This window comes from Penicillium citrinum (genome assembly GCF_028827155.1).
Source record: "Penicillium citrinum strain IBT 23319 chromosome Unknown utg000002l:1.0-3833315.0:1.0-3834789.0, whole genome shotgun sequence".
Classification (NCBI taxonomy): Eukaryota; Fungi; Ascomycota; class Eurotiomycetes; order Eurotiales; family Aspergillaceae; genus Penicillium; species Penicillium citrinum.
The window spans coordinates 3,251,612-3,272,026 of record NW_026622687.1 but is presented as its reverse complement, the minus strand read 5'-3'; the positions used below and the strand labels follow the sequence as shown (position 1 = coordinate 3,272,026).

General features: G+C 46.1%; 11 protein-coding genes across 11 annotated transcripts; 4 read left to right on the top strand and 7 right to left on the bottom strand.

Moving 5' to 3' along the window:
• Positions 1–1,138: 1,138 nt before the first annotated feature.
• On the bottom strand, positions 1,139–2,188 carry N7469_003047 (alpha-amylase; the record flags this gene model as incomplete). Its single annotated transcript, XM_056641967.1, has 1 exon — positions 1,139–2,188. The coding sequence occupies one exon, from the start codon at positions 2,186–2,188 to the stop codon at positions 1,139–1,141; it is 1,050 nt and encodes a 349-aa protein (XP_056504461.1).
• Positions 2,189–3,090: 902 nt separating this feature from the next.
• On the bottom strand, positions 3,091–3,276 carry N7469_003046 (uncharacterized protein; the record flags this gene model as incomplete). Its single annotated transcript, XM_056641966.1, has 1 exon — positions 3,091–3,276. The coding sequence occupies one exon, from the start codon at positions 3,274–3,276 to the stop codon at positions 3,091–3,093; it is 186 nt and encodes a 61-aa protein (XP_056504460.1).
• A 725-nt stretch (positions 3,277–4,001) lies between these two features.
• On the top strand, positions 4,002–5,411 carry N7469_003045 (putative mitochondrial phosphate carrier protein (Mir1)). The gene is made up of 4 exons (XM_056641965.1): positions 4,002–4,076; positions 4,197–4,259; positions 4,381–4,800; positions 4,879–5,411. The coding sequence occupies exons 1-4, from the start codon at positions 4,021–4,023 to the stop codon at positions 5,261–5,263; spliced, it is 924 nt and encodes a 307-aa protein (XP_056504459.1). The 5' UTR covers positions 4,002–4,020; the 3' UTR covers positions 5,264–5,411.
• A 369-nt stretch (positions 5,412–5,780) lies between these two features.
• N7469_003044 (putative MFS transporter) lies at positions 5,781–7,368 on the bottom strand (the record flags this gene model as incomplete). The annotated part of the gene is made up of 2 exons (XM_056641964.1): positions 5,781–5,807; positions 5,860–7,368. 2 exons carry the CDS (start codon positions 7,366–7,368, stop codon positions 5,781–5,783), a joined length of 1,536 nt encoding a protein of 511 aa, XP_056504458.1.
• Positions 7,369–8,167: 799 nt separating this feature from the next.
• N7469_003043 (putative extracellular lipase) lies at positions 8,168–9,856 on the top strand (the record flags this gene model as incomplete). The annotated part of the gene is made up of 2 exons (XM_056641963.1): positions 8,168–8,773; positions 8,825–9,856. The coding sequence occupies 2 exons, from the start codon at positions 8,168–8,170 to the stop codon at positions 9,854–9,856; spliced, it is 1,638 nt and encodes a 545-aa protein (XP_056504457.1).
• Positions 9,857–9,972: 116 nt separating this feature from the next.
• Positions 9,973–11,065, bottom strand: N7469_003042 (uncharacterized protein; the record flags this gene model as incomplete). The annotated part of the gene is made up of 2 exons (XM_056641962.1): positions 9,973–10,371; positions 10,421–11,065. The coding sequence occupies 2 exons, from the start codon at positions 11,063–11,065 to the stop codon at positions 9,973–9,975; spliced, it is 1,044 nt and encodes a 347-aa protein (XP_056504456.1).
• Positions 11,066–11,313: 248 nt separating this feature from the next.
• On the bottom strand, positions 11,314–12,417 carry N7469_003041 (uncharacterized protein; the record flags this gene model as incomplete). Its single annotated transcript, XM_056641961.1, has 4 exons — positions 11,314–12,001; positions 12,071–12,149; positions 12,201–12,216; positions 12,274–12,417. The coding sequence occupies 4 exons, from the start codon at positions 12,415–12,417 to the stop codon at positions 11,314–11,316; spliced, it is 927 nt and encodes a 308-aa protein (XP_056504455.1).
• A 312-nt stretch (positions 12,418–12,729) lies between these two features.
• Positions 12,730–14,540, bottom strand: N7469_003040 (uncharacterized protein; the record flags this gene model as incomplete). Its single annotated transcript, XM_056641960.1, has 4 exons — positions 12,730–13,089; positions 13,148–13,504; positions 13,557–14,267; positions 14,322–14,540. The coding sequence occupies 4 exons, from the start codon at positions 14,538–14,540 to the stop codon at positions 12,730–12,732; spliced, it is 1,647 nt and encodes a 548-aa protein (XP_056504454.1).
• Positions 14,541–14,994: 454 nt separating this feature from the next.
• Positions 14,995–16,170, top strand: N7469_003039 (sialidase family protein; the record flags this gene model as incomplete). The annotated part of the gene is made up of 1 exon (XM_056641959.1): positions 14,995–16,170. The coding sequence occupies one exon, from the start codon at positions 14,995–14,997 to the stop codon at positions 16,168–16,170; it is 1,176 nt and encodes a 391-aa protein (XP_056504453.1).
• Positions 16,171–16,537: 367 nt separating this feature from the next.
• N7469_003038 (dihydrodipicolinate synthase family protein) lies at positions 16,538–17,581 on the bottom strand (the record flags this gene model as incomplete). The annotated part of the gene is made up of 2 exons (XM_056641958.1): positions 16,538–17,059; positions 17,123–17,581. The coding sequence occupies 2 exons, from the start codon at positions 17,579–17,581 to the stop codon at positions 16,538–16,540; spliced, it is 981 nt and encodes a 326-aa protein (XP_056504452.1).
• A 432-nt stretch (positions 17,582–18,013) lies between these two features.
• On the top strand, positions 18,014–20,151 carry N7469_003037 (Zn(II)2Cys6 transcription factor; the record flags this gene model as incomplete). Its single annotated transcript, XM_056641957.1, has 3 exons — positions 18,014–18,178; positions 18,234–18,337; positions 18,408–20,151. 3 exons carry the CDS (start codon positions 18,014–18,016, stop codon positions 20,149–20,151), a joined length of 2,013 nt encoding a protein of 670 aa, XP_056504451.1.
• Between the last annotated feature and the right edge of the window lie 264 nt (positions 20,152–20,415).

Here is a 20,415-nt window from a genome sequence, read left to right as displayed (position 1 = left end):
TTGGAGTTGTTGCTCCACGCAGGTAGACTTGGATGCTTGCTTTGGCCCCATTAAGAAATTACTTCGTGTATCGTGAGTTCAAGCTTGCTGAAGTCATCGTTGATCAAAAAGCTGCCATCGTGAAAATTAAATGCCATGGGCTTGAATCACGCTGATACCTGTATAAAATCCGTTCATTCTCCTTTCGATTGCCGATTCATGTGACTGGATACTCATCATAAAAAATTCTCAATGCAGCTGGAACTTCTATATACACGTGTAGCCGATCTCGAGATCGGCTACACGCCTTAGCATTCAGAGCTATCCTCACATCTCCGGTAGTTTAAATCATCATATTGTATTAGATGTATTAATATCGGTAAATATCGCTGTCACTGCCGTCCAAAGCTTGTTGTTAGCCTCAATTATTAGATATAATTCAAGAGAGCAAATCAATACTCACAACGGCCGAGCAAGATTCTTTCTTCCCCATGCCCTGTCATTCACCCATACACTGACACTTTTCGCGGCTACTGGGAATACCCCACATCCACGATTATCGATTATAACAATACCAACACACTGATTAAGTATATCTGTCCATTCTTCTCCCTTATGTGTCTTCCCCACGTACATTCTCTTATAGCTTGTTGAGGAATTGCTGATGACACAGGCAAGACCGAATGGGTAGCTCATATTACCATAGCGCACGAAGCCTACGGACAGTCAGAGGCCGTAAAATAATAATGAGCTATTAGACTCACCGATGCAGTTTTTTTTATTAAAGTAGTCACGTTGTTCCCCGTACGCATATAGCTTCCTCGCTCGCATCAATACTGGAAGAATCCTCTGGCAGGGCGGAGCTTTTGAAGAACTCTGACTATCTTGAAGTCCGTATAAGTCACCATAGAAAACGCATGGATGTCCTTGGGATCTCAAAAGAATCAAAGCATATGCAATTGGTTTAAAGAACGGTACGACGTTTGTCTGATAATGATTTAGAAAAGATAAGCCCCCAATCAAGCCAAGACAATGGCACTACTGTACCTCTAATGATTGCCCAAGTTGCTTTATCATGTTAGTACTATTTCATAAAGGTGATTTATATTCACTCACTGTATCATGGTTCCCTACAAATGTCTGATCATGACATCTGATATCAGCAGTAGCAAATGCCCGGATACGATCGCATGCTTCTTACCACGGCGTGGTCCGGACTCTGCTCCACTAGTGTTCCTTTGAATATCTTTCGCAAATCACCACCCTCTGTCTGCGAAATTTCCGAGATTCGACCGAGCAGCGGTACATCAAATAGTGAAACACTACCTTGTAGAATCTTGAGATATTCGAGAAGATATCCCACCTCGCCTCTCCAATACTCACTTACAAAAAGATAGTTTGCACCGACTGTCTTCCGCAAGTGATTCACGAGATCTCTTTGAAATGAGACGGAGTAATGTTTTGCTGCGTCGATTCTCATGCCGCTGAGAGAAAATTCGGATCCAATCCATTCTGCCCACCTAAAAAGGTCTGCGCGTACCTCAGGGTGATCTTGGTCTAGATTGGCAAACATCAAATAATCATAATTACCATGTTCGTCACTGACATCCGGCGACCAGTTCTTTTGCGGATCGGCGACCTTATATATGGCATTCTGGCTTCGGGATTCATCCCAGTCCACGCCATTGAAATGTTGATGGTGATATTTCATGGAGCTGTACTTCCCGCCGCGACCTGGAAAATTAAACCCCACCCAGGCCGTAATATCCTCTGGCTTTTCTATTTCAATATTCCTGTCTGTCTGGAGTGAGTTATCTTCTAACAAGTCATTTTGAACTCGAAAAACAGAGTACTTACTTTCGGAATCGACTTTCACGGCCGAAAATTTCTCGGTAAAATCAGCCCCTGCTTTATGATTCAAAACTGTATCCCAGATGATTCCGATTCCAAAGTCTTGTGCGGAACGGACAAGCTCTTGCAAATCCTCTTTCGGCCCCCAGCGTGTTGCTCTGGACCCTTTTTGGTCGAATTCACCAACGTCATATAGGTCATAAACATCGTATCCGGTGCCGGTAGATTCCATTCCTTTGCAGGCAGGGGGAATCCATATATTGTCAGCACCAAGATCTTGAAGATTTGGAAGGGCCATTCGCAGGCGTTTCCAATGGCGTTGGTCGGCGGGCACATGCCATTCGAAGCCCTGAAGCATGATAGAGTTTGAGGGAAGGGTCCATTCTAAGACTTTCTCCGAGTTTTCAATGGTGTCTAGGAAGGATAAAATGAGACATCATCACAGAATGAATTATACCAGATATAGGTGTGCTCTGACCTTTGCTTTCCTTCCATTTCTCTGTCTTCCTGGGCGGTTTCAAGCAACAGCTCAATAAGGACGTCATCTGGCCGATTACCACGTACCCTATGAACCACAGGTAAATCAGAATGCGTCGGCCGCGTTCACAGTCCTGAATTGCAAGAAAGTAAATCAACACTGGCTTTGAAAAAAGCATCGGTTGACTAAATGTAGACTGGAGGTCTGGAGATGTGGCGATGCGGGCCCAAGAATAGCCAAAAGTAACACTGACACTGTTGTACGATCTACGGAGGCGGGTATGCAAGTATGAAAGACGCTTCAACAATTGGTCAGCTTCAGTTCGGATTTGCTCCCGCGAAGAGTTTGTCAAATAAATAAGCGCAATCTTCACGTCAGGAAGATGAAGTTGTTCGGTGAGAATTCGAGGCACTTCCACTGTCACGCGAATTTTAAAGATAGTATAGAAGAAACGATGGGCCCAGTCGTCCTGGGGATTCTTATCATCAGCCACTCAGGAAAGATGCAACATTGAACAATTCGACGAAATCGTCAAAGCTTTAAGACAATGACACTAAGAATGGCCTTGCTTGGGCACGACAAAACTCTACAATTGTGATACTTGGTGACACGGTACTTTAATAATCGAGTAGACAGTTTTATGTACTTCTGATCTCTGCTCCTTATCAATTGCAATGTCCCTTGCGTATTTGTACTCGAGATAGAATGAAGTGGATGTTACACAAAAGTCATGGTGTATTTTTGGATGCTGTTAGTCTTAACTATACCTGGAGGGATTATAACTACACAGGAGCATGGCTTCTAGATACCGTTGTAGTTGTACCAATAGACTTGATATACCGACTAACCGACTCCTGCATTCCGGGGCTCTCATAACCAATCAGAGCAACTTGAGTGGCAATTCTGGGTCCACCCGAAGGCTCTGATTTGTGGAAAATGACTAAAGTGGCCCCAGCCAGAACACCCATTGTAGCCACCAAAACTTGAAGTTCAAGTTGTTCCCCATTTCATTGTTGCCGCCAAGTGTCCACTTGTGACGTAGGAGAAATGGAAGCCATTCGACCGACTTGAGAACCGTCACTACTATACTGATATAAACTACCAGTCGTAGTAAAAAATGGCTTCTAGAGACTTGATGTTCTATCTTGTTCATCATTTATTCTAAATTGATTCTATCTCTTATCTAATCATTTTCTGTAATCGAGCTTTCTCTTGTAGTATCATGCTAGTATAATGCTTTATATAAGTTTGAGGCTTACTTACTCTCTCTAAATAAAGAGACAAATAATGGGTGCTTTTCCATGTTGCGCTCAGTGCGCATCACGGGACTCACTCGGTGTTCACCGGCAACCAGGCCGATCGAAATTTTCAGACCACAATAAAAACTTCAATTCAGCTTTCAATAAATGAGGAAAAACCTGGGAATAATTCAAGAAATATTTGGCCAAAATTAAACAATCAAATGAACTTATTTTAAATGCCAACTGACCGCGTTAATCACTGAACAAAAAGATCTCTACCGTTGACCGGGCGATAAGTCGGAGGGTCAAGTCAAGCCGTGCTGAGCCGATGGCTCCGGATTGGCCCGAGCCCAGCCTCCGAGACCCATCCCTGCCTTCAAATCTTTTTCTCCTTTCCTCTTCCACTTCTTGAAATCTCCCCTCTAATCCAATCCTTCACTACTCCCCCAATTACCCTCCACTCAATTCACAATGGCCGCTCCCGCCGCTAAGCAGGACTCGCCCAAGGGCATCGACCTTTACGCTCGGTTAGTTTCGTCTTCGCCCGCTTTTGACGCGGTATTCCTCGAATCGTCATCGCATATAAGATTCGATATATGTCATAATCTTTCATCGACCTTCGACTAACCATCCTCCGAAAATTATAGCTTCGCTTTCGCTGGCGCTGTCTGCTGCTCCGTCACCCACGGTGCTGCCACTCCCCTCGATGTGTAAGTTGAATGCCCTCGACGCGAAAACCCTTACCATGAAGATTTGCGCCAGCTCCGAGTCGCACGCAATTTGAAGAGAGAAGGAACGTGTTCGCTGACCGCGTCTTCCATCAAAATATAGCGTCAAGACCCGTATCCAGCTTGACCCTGCCACCTACAACCGTGGTATGATCGGTGGTTTCCGTCAGGTCATCCAGAAGGAGGGCGCTGGCGCTCTCCTGACTGGCTTCGGTCCTACCGCTGCTGGTTACTTCCTCCAGGGTGCCTTCAAGTTCGGTGGTTACGAGTTCTTCAAGCAGCAGGCTATCAACCAGCTCGGCTACGAGACCGCTGCCAACAACCGTACCGCTGTCTACCTCGCCTCCTCCGCCGCCGCTGAGTTCATGGCCGACATTGCTCTGTGCCCTCTTGAGGCTACCCGTATCCGTCTCGTTTCCCAGCCTACCTTCGCCAACGGCCTGATGGGTGGTTTCAGCCGTATCGCCAAGGAGGAGGGTATCGGTGCCTTCTACTCCGGATTCGGTCCCATCCTGTTCAAGCAGTAAGTCGATGGACGAGAAATCTTGTTATATCCCGTCCATATAGCATGCTGACCGATGTTTTTTCTTTTTTCTCGCAGGGTCCCCTACACTATGGCTAAGTTCGTCGTCTTCGAGAAGGTCTCCGAGGCCATCTACAAGTCCGTTGACAAGAACTCCCTCTCCACCGGTGGCCAGACCGCCGTCAACCTGGGCTCCGGTCTTATCGCCGGTCTCGCCGCCGCCATCATCTCTCAGCCCGCCGACACCATGCTCTCCAAGATCAACAAGACCCAGGGTCTCCCCGGAGAGGGCACTGTCTCCCGCCTCATCAAGATCGGTAAGGAGCTCGGTATCCGTGGCTCCTACTCCGGTATTGGTGCCCGTCTTTTCATGGTCGGTGGTATCACTGCCGGTCAGTTCGCCATCTACGGTGACATCAAGCGCATCCTGGGTGCCACTGGTGGTGTTGAGATCTCCAAATAGAGAACTCGCCTTGTGTAGATGCTGGAGGATAATAGAGACTACCTTTAGAACTTTTCTTTTTTCGCGGCTTGTCCATCCCTCAAATATGATGTACAATAGTTTGTCTCCATTTTCTTCACGAACAGGCTCGGTTTCTTTTGTTTCAATACCTTCCTCGTAAGGCCAACTAGTAGTAGTCTCGTTTTGTGCAGAGCCTAGGAGCTATCGTCCTTCCGCGCCTTTATTCGGTGCTTTGCAGTTATCCCCAACTGTCAATGTTAAGACTATTGGGACAAGATATTGAACTTCTTCCAAATCAATTACATACTTCTGGTATTGGGTCCAAAGTCGAATCCTTTGTGAGGTCATGGCTGCAAGTGCGTGCCAGTGAGTTACTCGACTACAAGAACAGAAGGCAAAAACTACGGAATCTTAATTAAGTGAATGCCTCAGAATTTGACCAGATCATACACACTGTGTACAATGCCTTCTTGTTGGTACAGAAGGATACTATCTCCAATTTCCAGCCGGAAGACATTCATAGTACATAGCGGAAGTTAGGGTTCTAAGAACAGATTAGAATGGTATGATTTCATATGTCCAGCCGAGAAACTTACCTCGAAATCTGTAAGATCCGCCAATTCATCACCCACCGCCATACCTTCACCACCCTCATTGCCAGCTGCCGCGTCTCTCTTCTTATTGCGGTAAGCGAGCAACAAGCGAAGACCCAGTGCCAACGCAACCTGAGACGAAGAGCAAGCCAGAATCACTTTGCAGCCTGTTTGATACAGAGGAGCTTCACGTGCAAGAAATGCATGAGGACCAATAATATTTCCTGCACAATAGGCCAGGAAGACCAAAGCAACACCCGTGCTACGTTTCGTGTAGCCACCGAGATTAGTAGCTGGCATTTGCAACGCAAGTACCAACGAGCAAACATAAGCTCCCAAGATATAGTAGCTGAATAGAATACCAACTTTGTGGCTTTCATGCGGCAACTTCCACATCAGACAGACTCCTATAATTGTTGGTGCTAGGTATATAGCCATGACGATAGTCCGCATATTGCGGATTCGCGACGCAAGAAATGTCCCCGTCAAGATCCAGAATACTTGAAATGCACCTTGGGGGATCCCAAGTGCCACAGTCGTCAACGGGTCCTTTGTTAACCCTTTGATGATCAGCTTGCCGAAATTTGCATATCCGCCATTGATCGTCTCGTTGAGGAGAGTGAAGAAGAACAGTATCCACACTTGGGGATCTACAAGTGCCTCGCGAATCTGATACCATTTGATATGATGGTTGATGACACCGGTGCGACCTAGACGACTCCGAGCGATTAAGAGAGCCTTCTCCTCTAGTTTGAAACGCTTCGCTGAAATGATATCGTCCGGGAGGAAAAAGAGCATGAGAAGACCCCAGCAGATTGTAATTCCGCCGAGAATAAGGTAAATAGCTCTCCACACTGCAATGGTTTTGATTTGACCAATTCCAAATGTCAAAAGACTGCCGACCATCGCGCCGACTCCATTACAACTATAAAAGACACCCGCGCGAAATGGTTGCTGAGATCGTGTATACCACATACCGACAATCATCATAAAGCAAGGCGTGATAGGTGCCTCAAATATTCCAAGTAAGAATCGACAGACAGCCATGCCATTGAAGGAGGAACAAGCAGCAGTGATCATAAGCATTGAACCCCATGCCACGATATTTCCCGATACAACTTTCCCTAGTCTTGTTCTCTGGGCAAGAATATTCCAAGGGTATTCGGCGACAAGATACGCGAAGTAAAAAATACTAGCCAGCCAGCTGTATTGATCGCTGGACATATTTGTTGATTCTAAAAGATCAAAGACGGCAGAGTACGCCAATGCTGACTTGTCGATGTATTGCAGAGTATACGTGCCGGCGAGAAGAGGTAAGAGAATGAGGTCGACTCTGCGAACTACAGCTTTGTTGCGAGGTTCATCGTCAAGCATCGTCCTTAGTGCTTCTTGTGAGAATCCATGCTCATGTAGGAACAGCTCTCCCTCATCAAGATCAGTGATTGTACCGGACTGAATATCCTTTTCAGGACAGTCATTGTTGACGACTGGCTTTTTCGCAATTTCAGCCATCATTGAGATTGCATCGGTTGTAGCAAAGTGATAGTAAGCATATGAAGGAAAATACGGAATCAATGAAGGGAATTCTTTATCCCGACAATCCTTTAAAGTGAAAAAGGGCCAAGAGAGTGTTATCTGTGCCCAGCATATCCCCAATCTTTTAGCTCAGATCTGCGATGCGGAGTACTCTATTCATCCGGACTCTGGCCGAGCTGGTTGATCTCCAAACATTGATAGCGAGTAATCCGAAACATCCACGTATCTATGCTCTAAGCCAGGAATAGAAGGCAACTTCGTTGGAAGAGCAATTGAGGAGCTGCACCTATTCGAGTACGCCGCCGTGTACAAGTACTTGAGTCAGTTGATCCAGCTAAACCTCCTGGTAACAAATCTGTCTCCATACACAAGAACTAAATCAGTGTACGCTTTCATCACTTGCTAATAGAATCAGAGAAGACGGCATAACAAGACACAGTTCTGTTAATTGCGATTCGTACACTAACTTTCTCAACTTTCGTTATGATTCTATAGTTCAGAGTTCCAACGCCACGGCTCTCTTCGACCTTCTAAACCTGGTCAGTATCAATGATACTCGGATTAGAAAAGCCCCACAAGATAAAGTAAACGACTGTCAGCACTCCTATCTTTCATTCCATCGCGTGATAAACACCAGTCTCCACTTATGTCTATCTCCCCCGCACGGAGCTACTTCTACTTACCGGAGAGAAAAGCGCTCCGTGCTATAACTTCCTTTTCGCCTGCTCCTGTGACAGCCCGGGCATCAAACCAATCCCAGACGAAGCGAATCATAATGAGCAGCTCGCCCGATCAACCTACCGTCACCCTTACCCAGGGCAGGCTAATTGGAACCATTCGTGAGGAGACAGCCCCTCAATCCGTCGAGGCGTTCCTGGGCGTGCCCTATGCTCTCCCACCTGTCGGCGAAAGACGATTCAAGCCCGCCGAGAGAGTTCCCGCCTCGACGCAAAGCATTGACGCCACTAGATTTGGACCAGCAGCACCCGGAAAAGCATTACTGGCTGGTGGTCCAAAGTTGGAGCAGAGTGAAGATTGCCTGACTGTGAACATTTTCCGACCCGCTGGGACTCGTGATAATCATAGCCTACCTGTCGCTATCTATATCCATGGGGGCGCTTTCAATCGAGGCGCTGCTTCAATGCATGATACTGGTTCTATGGTGGCCTGGTCGGAGGAGCCGTTCATTGGAGTCAGTTTCGGGTATCGTGTTGGAGCATTGGGATTTTTGCCATCGTCCTTGACTAAGAAAGAAGGCGTTTTGAACCTTGGTCTTCGTGATCAGGTTAGATTGTTTGAATGGGTGCAAGAAAATATTCAGGCTTTTGGTGGTGACCCAGGAAATGTTACTCTCTTCGGGCTCTCAGCTGGTGCCCATTCAGTGAGTTATTTTGAATATCCAGGATTCACGGCTGCTAATGGACATGAACAGATTGGTCACCATTTACTGAATTATAAGGAAGAGTCTTCACCCCTGTTTCATCGTGTTATCCTAGAGTCTGGATCTCCAACATCTCGAGCGGTCCGTCCTTACGATGCAAAAGTTCATGAACAACAGTTCCAGGACTACCTTCGAGAGGTTGGCTGCCCACCAGACCTCCATGAATCTGAAATTTTCCCTTTTCTGCGCTCACTACCAAGCTCAACTGTCACCGATGCTCAGACAAGGGTATTCGATAAATACAACCCGTCCCTTAGGTGGGCCTTCCAGCCTGTCATTGACGAAGATATCATCCCGCGCAAACCATTGGACGCCTGGAACTCTTTGCTCTGGAATAAGGTGCCCATTATGACAGGATTCAATAGCAACGAAGGAACTATGTACGTGGACAAGAAATTGTCCAGCCCGGAAGGGTTCCGAAAATTTTGGCAGGACCTTCTCCCTGAACTATCAGAAAACGACCTAGATACAATTGACAGTCTTTACCCAGATCCTAGTTCTAACCCGGACTCACCATACGTCGAGGAAAGAGATGGATATGGACTAGGACCACAATATAAGCGAATTGAGGCTGCGTATGGGCATTATGCTTACGTAGCACCTGTGCGTCAGACAGCTCATTTCGCTTCATCCCAGGGTGTCCCGGTATACCTCTACAACTGGGCATTCCCAAGAACCGTTGTTGGCCGTGCGAATCATGGTGATAATATGTACTACGAGACATACAATAGCGCCATTACTGGAATCTCCGAGTCCCAGAAAGAGCTTTCTGGTACACTCCATGCATATGTCACTAGTTTCATCGCAAAAGGCGATCCAAATGCGATTTCGGGTCGTTATGCGGAGCGACCTGAATGGAAACCATTTGTTCCAGACAATGCTCATATACTGATTTTCGGGCAAGGGAATGAAGAGTTGATTGGGGGCTCTACTGCGCCTGCGGCTAAATTCGTGAAAGATGACTGGGCCGGCGAAGAGACGAAATTTTGGTGGTCGAAGGTGCCCATATCGCAATTAGCGTGAGCCGGGATGCATTGAGTCCAGTACTATCAGACAGCCGAAAAAATAGAGAAATAAATACCAAATTCGTACACAATTGACGTTACAAATTGATTGAGCTAGCACTGACAAATTTCCAATTAAGAATTTTGTAGGATCAGATCAACCTCCGCCTCTGCCATTTCAACAGCCTGTTTGGGAAGATACTCGGGTTTCCATCCAATTTGAAGACCATGCTTGGCCTGTAAAGTGCAATTTCCACCAAGGAATAGCGATACCATGTCTTTCGGGCACTTTAGTGCTTCTCCCATTCCTCCCAGAGCCTGATCATCAATTAATTCGACCTTGTCGCTGTGAACAATTTTACGCGCAGCAAGGCCACGGGCCATTGCAGTGTAGATATCATTCCAAGCGACAGTACCACTCGCTGCAAGATAGTAACCGCTCTTTCCATTGCCTATTTCCTTGCCGGACAATATGTTCCGAATGATTTCCAGATACAATTTTGCAGTGTCGACAACATGGCAGACAGGCCAAGACTTGAGAAGTTAGTGAATAAATCAAGTGCACGAGAAGATTAGAACATACGTAATTTTCAGCATCAGGCCTGTATACTTGTCCGAGCTTCTTAGCACAATTCACAATAGCGACTGTTTGGATGGAAATTTTGTTTCCGAATCCTTCACCCTTTCCATAAACAAGACATGGTATGAAGATATAGCTCTTTACTCCGTACCGAAGCGCAGTTTCAATGATGGTATTATTTGTGTTAACTGCTTTTCCAACCGGTTCCCACCGAGCGTGCGACCGTTTCTGAAGATCGTAAAGTCCCGAGTCATTATCAGCAACCGGAGGATCTGTCTGAATACCAGCATGACTACTGAACAATTTTGCACCTGATGTCTGCAGAAAGTGTACGTCTTTTCCAGTTTGTTTCTTCACTTCCGCCAAGGCTTCGATGATCTTCACCTGTGTATCAGCAGTCATAGCATCAATTAGATAGTACACGATAGTGATCTTGTTTTCGATGATTGCTGTCCTCGTAATAGCAACATCTTTGGTATTGAAAGTGAGTGGTTCTGCGCCATATGCTTTGACAGCTTCTTTCTGCTCCTCTGTGCGCACAAGAGCATAGAGCTTGTGGTATGTAGGGAGCTTGGCGCTGCTCCATCGAGCGAGAAGCGTGCCCCCGAGATATCCGGACGCGCCGGTGACAAGGATGTTGTGCGACATTTCCTTACTCTGTTGAGGAAAGACACTTGGCAATAGTTGACAAAATAATCTGCAATTGACGGTTAGTTGTTTAAATGGTGCAGAATTGTGTTCGGCTCCATCGGATTTAAATTATGGTCTATTTGTAATCAGGTTGGTGCCCCGGAAATGGCAAATGATAGCAATGTTTTGAAACTTGAATGTTGTTATTTCATTCGGTGAATAGTTACTCAAATTTAAGTGCTGGATGATTGAGACGTAAATCTTGTTCATTGTACGTTCGCCTCGAGATCATCATGGAATATAGTAGTCCCCCAATTTGGCCTGTTGAACCTCTTGCCTCCAAGGGATATGACCAGCCCATCGATCATTCTTGTCTCATCATCGTCCATTGTGAAGTTTTGCTGCAGGTTGCTAACAATTCGTGAAGGATTAGTGCTCTTAGGAATGACACTCCAGCCTTTTTTCACTCCCCAACTCAACAAGACATTTCCCGAACTGCAGCCCCTTTTCTTCGCGATGGAGTTAATCACAGGATCTTCATGGAGAGTACTCCCACTTCCTCCTAGAGGCCCAAATGCTGTCTGATGAACACCATGCTTAATGCATAGAGCATTGAGCTTCGTCTGCGGTAGCAAAGGTTGGATCTCAGTCTGATTGACCGCAGGAACAACAGTGCAGCTCTTTAGCAACTTTTCTAGATTAACAGTTGAGAAATTTGCAACACCAATTGCGCGCACTTTTCCGGTTTGAAGAAGTTTCTCCATTTCACGCCAGGTGTCCGTGAAATCCCAGCCAGGATCGTGGGCGGTGCGATCCTCTTTTCCATATGTCTCTGGCGGGGAAATTGGTAAAGTAACGGGCCAATGCATTAGATATAGATCCACATAATCGAGTTTCAGGTCATCTAGCGATTTTTGAAGAGCCGGGACTATGCGGCGATGATCTGATGACCAGCTGGAGCAGTAATAAAGTTAGTCGAGATAATTTGAAATACGCGGGCTGGAGAAGATCTAGGAAACGAACAGTTTTGTTGTTACGAAGAATTCATTGCGAGGGACCTTCGTTGTTTCGAAAACTTCACCGATCTCAGCTTCATTGCCATCTGGAAATCCATATTAGCTTCACTTCCGCACTGAAAGGTTAAGTACCATACAAAGGGGGGCACAATCCTGAATATGAGATTAGCAGGCAGAAAACAGCTTAAGTAGGCATTCGAGGTTCCTTACAAAATGTCTATAACCTGCTTCAAACGCTGCTTTGACTGCGGCCGCTGCCTCGCCAGGTCCAGCTTTCCAAGTGCCAAACCCAACTGCAGGAATCTTCGCCCCCGTGTTAAGTGTAAAAGTTTTGCTTTCCAATGAGCCAGACATCTTCCAATGTCGAAATTACAGAATTGGTTTCAATCAGACACAAGAATAATAATCTTAGTTTATATAATATCCAAACACTGGCGTGCAGTTTTGGCTAATATTATGCAGAACGTATGCAAGTCGTGAACTGTCCCCGGAGAGAAACCCGAGGAGACTACTTAAGTCAATGACCCCCCCATCAAAAGCACGGAGATACTCCGTATCTGCTTGAAAGTATATCCAAGAAGTTGATTATTTTGGAGCTATTCCATTGTAGAAAGTTACTAGTAATTCGTGATAGTACTACATAATTGATACCCTATCCCCCATTCATCAGACCGTTTCCACATGTTCCACTCGGTCTTTTCTGCCATTCTCATCATGGTCATGGTCAAGTTTGTCAGCTACGATATTCTCTCGAACATCAGATCTAACCTTTTCCTCTTCAGTTGGATAAGCGTGTCGCCACATAAGCCAAAGTGGTCTTTCGAAGAGATTATCCATACTTTCGATAGAGCGACCTTTCATCTCGGGTAGACAAAAAAAGATGAAGACCACACCGAGGTATGTTAGCATTGCATAAAGCAGAAATACACCCCATCCCATGTTCGTAATCATGTTTGGCGTTGCTCTTGTGATTCCGTAGTCCACGATCCAATTGATGAAGAAGCATATCGACATACAAAATGAGCGCTAGAAGCTAATTAGTTCCGGTCACTTGGTCCAACAGAAAATTTAAAAGTAAACTTACAATTCTGGTTGGGAATATCTCCGCTGCCACAACGTAACATGCAACTGAGTGTCCGAAGGACCAGCCGAAAGCGTAGATATAGATCCAGACGATTCCGACAATTCCACCGGCAGGTGTCCCATCAACACTATCGGGACTTGTCTCTGCAAATCGCAAGTATAGGGCAAGATACAGCATTGCGGTAGCTTGAAGTAAAGCACCCACGAGAAGAGGAAGACGGCGTCCAACTCGGTCAACAAGGAATCCGACATAGAAAAGACTGGTTGCTGTTTTGACAACACCGTAGATTCCAGTCGTAAGCAAGCTAGATGATCCGCCACTCACACCGATCAAGGCAAATATCTCAGGTGCATAGTACTATAGCTGTATTAGCGTTTGTAATAGATATGAATAGTGGTTTATCACTTACATTTAGAGAGTCCGTTCCTGTAAGCTTGTGAAACAGGAACAGCATTACAGCCAAAAAGAAGCGCTGGAAATTGCTTCGAGATGTAAAGACATCTTTCAGGACTACCCAGTAGTTGTGGCCGGCATATGATTCCTGCTCTTGTCTTACTTGTGCCTCGATTTCCCGGTATTCGGTTTGCACATACTCGTGATCTGCTGGGAGCTTTCTAAGATGGCAAATGTTCCTCAGGCCCTTCTCGGACTTTCCGTGATTGATCAACCATCGAGGAGTCTCCGGTACAAATGGAATCATCAAACACAGAAGAGCGCCAGGGATGATCTGGATACCCATCGCAGTGCGCCACTGGGTGTCGTCGTGCTCAACACCCTCGAAAGTCCACTTGGAAACTCCGTAATTCACCCAAAATGCCAGCATGAGCGATGTCACAATCATCAAATTATATGTTGCTGTCATCGAGCCTCGAACCGACTTCGGTGAGTTTTCAGCCAGGAATTGAGGTGTGAGCATGGATGAGGCTCCAACGCCCATGCCAGCAATGAATCGACCTGCAAGCAGAACATCGTAGTCGGCAATCATCTGCATGACCGCGCCTAGCACAAATACCATGCCCCAACCCAGCACTGACCATTTTCGACCAAAGTAGTCAGATGTCGGTGCTGCTAGCAAAGCACCAACAGCACCACCGGCTGCGAGCATCGAGGCGATTGTTCCCTTTCACAAACATTAAGAAAGCTCCGGATATTTCGGGCATACAAGAAAACAAACCTTCCGATTGTCCTGCTCCTCCTGAGAGACATCATTTAGACCAAATGCATTTTTGAAAGATGGCAGGGTGAGGATGCCCCCAATATTTCCAGTATCAAACCCGTAAAAGGAGCCACCCCAGGCTACAGCAACAAGAAGGTACAAAAGCCGAAGATTGAAGATGGCCTTGGGGTCGGTCTTGGCCTCGCTGCTGATCCAGATGCTGGTTCCACCAGCCATTGTAGCTCACGTTTGGCCTCGTTGTATTCTGAAGCTTTGAGTTGCAACAATCTCAATTGATTAGCAATCGGAATTAACTGAAACGCTTCGGGAACAAAAAGGCAATAAATAGTTCCCAATGACCCTTAAGACTATGGCGTAGGTCAGCATCCCATTCCTCATCACAAATAGAGTACATTTCGAATGCAAAACCCCATGGGGAAGTGGGGAAGTGGAGCAGGCCACTTTGTGAGTCGGTTTTGCCTCCGTTGTTTCACACAACATTCGCAATATCGGTGACCAAGCCGATAGTTTGCAAGACCGAATCTATTCACGAGCTAGTGATGCAATATACTCAATTGTAACTCACATCTTATCGATAAGAAAGTCATTTCAATGTTTTATTTTAAACACCGCTATCTCCAACACGCTCTATTGTACCCTTCCAGACTCCATACCGAAAGATCCAGGTACAATGGCAACAACAACTATCACTGAAGCTCAAGGATTTGTTCCGACACTTAGAGCTAGCTCTCAAAAGGGCTCGGGCTACTCCGAGGCCTACATTCCTGCCCTCACCCAGCAATGCCATGCCTCGAATCTTCTCCTTCTGCCAAATGGGGATCTTCTCTGTGCCTGGTTCGGAGGCAGTATCGAAGGTCGACCAGATATCTGCATCTATATGTCTCGTCTTCCATCCGGAAAGAATACCTGGACAAACGCGGTGAAAATGACTCACGACCATAGTCGCAGTGAGCAGAATCCCGTCCTCTTCCGTGTCCCATCCACTGGTGAAATCCGATTGCTGTACACATCACAAAACGCCGGAAACCAAGACTCGGCAATCGTCAAGCAACTGACATCAGTTGATAATGGGACTACCTGGTCCGATCCAACCATTCTATTTGGGGATGCGGGTACCTTCATTCGACAGCCTGTTATTGTGCTCGACGATGGAGCTTGGCTGGTACCTATTTTCAAATGCCGTGCAGAGCCTGGTGAGCGGTGGTTGGGAAGTGACGACATCTCTTGCGTTCGGGTATCAGAAGATGAGGGGGAAACATGGGTTGAGAAAGAGATACCTAACAGCTTCGGTTGCGTACATATGAATATCCAGCAATTGAAGGATGGAAGTTATCTGGGTTTGTTCCGAAGTCGATGGGCAGACAACATCTATCTTTCAACCTCACCAAATGGACTTGACTGGACTGAGCCGCAGGCAACGGCTCTTCCAAACCCCAATGCAGGTATTTCCTTTGATGTTCTTCCCTCAGGGCGTGTCATTCTTGTTTATAATCACTCTTCTAAAAAAGATGCAATGGGTCGCCGAGATGGTTTATATGATGATATCAGTGATGGCACTGATACTCGTGCCAATCAGGCAACCAAGCATGGAAAAGAGGCCTTTTGGGGTGCCCCAAGAGCACCTCTTAACGTTGCATGGAGTGATGATGATGGAAAATCTTGGAATTGGAAAACCCTCGAGGAGGGAGATGGATACTGCTTGACGAATAACAGCGAAAAGAAGTTGAATCGCGAGCTTTCTTACCCGAGTATTTTGATTGAGCGAGATGGGACTATCCACATTGCCTTTACTTTCTGGCGACAAAGGATCAAATATGTCAAGCTAGGAGAAGAATTCTTTCTGTAAATAGGAATGTGCATCTAGATAGTTTTACATGCCTTGCGATGGGCTTCCGAATTGACAAAGATTTTTTATGAGCATCACTATGTTGTTTCTTTACGGGGAATACTATCGAACGACAAGTTGAAAATCAATGCTTTGTTGGACTGAATGTTTCTCAACATCAACGGGAATTATTCTAGAGTTCACTTGTACATTATCTATCAACCTTCAAAGGTAACAGTGATCACCCACTTCTCTTCTTGTACACCTGAGCTTTTATGTGATATCTTGATCTCCGATTAGTTTACAGTACAAACTAATAGTTAAGGAGAAGAAATTGTATTTGAAGCTTGAATTCTATTTCTTATCCCTCTTAATCGGAATCGGTTGTTTATGCAGCATCAGGAATACTTCGCTCCAGCTCAACCAAGTGCTGCATCACTTGCTCCACCCATGCAGCCTTCTCTCCACCTACAGGAAGATACGGCTTCCGGGGCCAGAATGCCTTTGGGTCAGTCACACCAGCTGTGGGGCCTGCGAAGTGACCGACAGCATATTTGGTAGGCGCAATCCCTTCCTTGCAAGCTTTCTCAGCTTGTGCCACTAATCCTTGAAGCTCTTGTGCTTCCTTGACTCTTCCCTCCTTCCATAATGTATAGAGTCTGGCCACGGATTTTGGGAAGATGTTGGCAATGCCAGTGACACATCCACCACCGCCTCCTATCAAACACGGGAGCAGCCAGTCAGAGGAACCAGCATATACAGCAAACTGCTCGTGTCTATACTCTTGAGTGAGTCGGGTAACTTTCCCAGCGTTCCCACATGTCAATTTCACGCCAACTATATTCGGGTGCTGTGCAAGCTCGGAAAGGGTATCGGAATTCATGTCTACGCCATTGCAGACGGCAGGGAACTACAGAACGTTAGTACTCAATTCCGGGGAAACCCAGCTCCGGATTTTCTTAGTAGTACTCACACTATAAATAACAATTGGGAGAGTAGTCGCATCCGCAACATCCCGGTAGAATCCTAGCAAAGCATCTTTTGTGACAGCTTTCGCCCAATAATTTGGCGGCAACAATAATCCAAAATCAGCACCAGAGCTCAGCGCATCTTCGGCCAAACGAATGGACTCGTTCGTCGATTGTCCACTGATCCCCGCAACTATGGGAAATTCAGGACGTCCAAGGTCCGTGGCAGCTTTGCGAGCAACTTTGACCAACTCCTTTCGTTCTTCGGCGGAGAGCAGTACAGCTTCTGCGTTGGTGCCTGCGAGGACTAGTCCATCTAATCCACCACGTATTAAATGGGAGAATAGTTTGTATGATGCATCGTAGTCGATTTCCTGTCGTGGGGTGGGCTTGTATAGTGAAATTACAGGCACGTAAATACCAGCTGGTATAACCTTTGCTTTATTTGCGATAGTAGATGTCATGATGCCTGCCTCTCCTCGTAAAAGTATTCCAGACTCAAATCAATCACAAAGCTACCCCTCCATCCCCGCCTTATAGCCTCGTTTTGAGCTGCCTACCGGCCTTTCTCCCTCACGGCATCAGTCCGAGAAATCCGCCCCCGGAATCTTTTCCACCGATGCGGGGATTTCTGCCCCAATAGACTATACGGTGTGGGGAATCGTCTGGAGTATTGGCTGATCCATACCACATTAACTTCACACGAGGTCATGGTCAAAGAATTAGCTTAGATTTATTTTGATCAATCCTATGTTCGCATTCCGTCAACTCGTGGGTATTTCGTTTCCTTGTCAAGCCTAGATAAAACCCCTCGGGGTGCTCCCCGGAGCCCTACCCTTCCTGATTTCCACCCTGTACCCATCTCAATCATTCTCGAGGCCCTATTCGACGCAATAATGACAAAGAGAAAACGAAATTGGGCCGATGAGGCCTCGGAGACCTTGCCGGAGTCAAGCTCTCAACCACTTGTCAACAATGAAACCAAAGATGCTGGCGTGTTGGACGTTTTGCCGGGGATTACCCGAAAGATCACTGCCTGCGGAGCGTGCAGGAAACAGAAGGTATGCATTTTTGATAACGGTAGACATGATTGGGTCCGTTCTGATGGAGCTCTAGATAAAATGTGACATGACAGATGGCCCGCCTTGTACGCGGTGTCGTCGACGCGGTCTGTCATGCGTGTTGAACAAGAGTTTACAATCGTTAGTGGAGGAGGTCAAGTAAGTATTATATGTTTGCCACTTATTTATCTTTGTCCTTGTTTGAAGCTAATTGCGGATTGACATAAAGGAATACTGAGCAATTGCAAAATGATATTCAAGGCATTCATGAAGCTCTAGATAATATATGTCAACATCTCAGCCTCCCTCGGCCAAGACCACTGCTCACATCCACAGAACCTTCGACACATGAAGAAGTCAAACATAATCAGAATGAAGAATTTGAGCGAGACCAGGGAGACCTTGATGGGTGTGAAATATCCCCTCCTGACACCCCATCTGCTGTACAAGCTCCCATCGACACTTTCTTGGACATTGCGAAGCTAGGAAGTCCTGGATCATCCGATAACTCGCCTGGTAGTATTACACGCCAGAAACAGAATGCAGTCCAGCAGGATCTCGTCACCAAAGGCATCATCACCTTCGAGGTAGCCGAGGTATTGACAGAGCGATACTTCACTCGGCTTGATCCATACCTCTATGGAATTTGCAGTGGTTATCACAATCTACAGCAAATCAGAAATCAATCACCTGTATTATTCGCAGCAATCTGCACAGTCTCCTCTCTACAAGATCCAAACGGACAAAAGACATATGAAGCTTGCAACCGTGAATTTCGACGGCTGGTATCTCGATCCATATTCGAAAAACATGATCTCGAATATGTCAGAGCTTTATGCATAAGCTCATTTTGGCTTTCTGATGCGTCGAGGATATTAGCTAGCGATGCAATTCGACGAGCAGCAGATATGCGTCTCCATCGCGGGTTTGACCGTCTGGCCAACCCAACAGATCCTCGGTTATTGTCGGCAGATAACACTCTCAAATCAACGCATGTTGAGATAAACGCACTTAAGGATCGAGTTAGACTTTGGTACCTCATCTTTATATCTGATCAACATCTTTCAATTCTCCACAACCGTGATCCTCTTCTGCGAAGTGACAAAGAGATCGCTCTTGGTTGGGAGACATTTCTAACCCAAGAGGATACAACAGACTCAGACGTGCGTATCACATCGCAAGTGGCTCTTTTGGTAATAATGAGTCAAGTCCGTGAGCTCTTGGGCTCTGATCAGGAAGCTCGTATACCGCAATCGCTTTCCAATCAAATCGTTCACTATTCTCGTCAATTAGATCGATGGTTCGCGAAATTCTCAGCACTCTTCAAGCCAGATCCTTATATTGGGGATTTTCCAAAATGTGGTCTACAACTACATTATCATTTTGGCAAATTATATCTTGGTCATCAAGTATTCAAAGGGCTCAACGGAGAGGTCCTACCATCGCATTTCCTGACCGCAGCGACTATGGCTCATGAAGCTGCAGTTGCCATCTTCGACATGATCCTCCATGAGAGCAATCTTCAACACAGTCTTGTGGGAATGCCACATTATTTTCACATAATGATTGCTTTCGCGGGTCACTTCCTCTTAGAAGTGACAGGGAATTATCATGCGCAGCTCTCAATATCGTCCGATCAAGACTTTGAATTAATCAGGAAGGTGTTGGTGCTTTTTGAAACGACACCTTCCATTCAACATCATCCTATCAGCCGGATGACGCCTGGTTTAACGCGAAAACTGCGCGAGTGTGCAGGGATGTTGCAAAGACAGAGCATGCAGGACATGTCAACACTCAACGTCGGCAATGATCCGGTCGGCTATCATGCACAGAATGTCCATGCACAGGTGGATTCACAGCCTAGTGCATTCTCTTTTATGGAGTCGTCTTTGGTAGTGCCAGGGGATGAGTTTTTATTTGCAGACTTTGGAGAATTTACATTTCCCGGGATGATGTCCAATGCGACGGGCTGAAATGTAGTAATGAGACATGAGGTTCTACTTAGCTATTATAGTAAGTTAGATAAATGCAAGGGCTATGTTAATTTGAACGCCCCAATATCATTCTGGAACGTGGTGCAGTATGCATACCAGTATCTAGTTGCTGCACTCTTGAATTTCTTCCCTAGCTAAGCAGAATTCAACAAGGAGCTCTTCTCGAACCCCTGGCTCACCTCCTACTATTCTCGGCATTCTTAATTTCAGGGTTGTCAAACACGGAGAGATCACCGAGTTCAA

What these genes read in the sequence shown, in the direction of transcription:
- N7469_003045 (XM_056641965.1), top strand. Translation starts at nt 4,021, where the DNA reads ATGGCCGCTCCCGCCGCTAAGCAGGACTCGCCCAAGGGCATCGACCTT. An exon ending in GCTGCCACTCCCCTCGATGT is followed by an intron (nt 4,260 to 4,380) that starts GTAAGTTGAATG and finishes ATCAAAATATAG; the next exon opens with CGTCAAGACCCGTATCCAGC. An exon ending in GGTCCCATCCTGTTCAAGCA is followed by an intron (nt 4,801 to 4,878) that starts GTAAGTCGATGG and finishes TTTTTCTCGCAG; the next exon opens with GGTCCCCTACACTATGGCTA.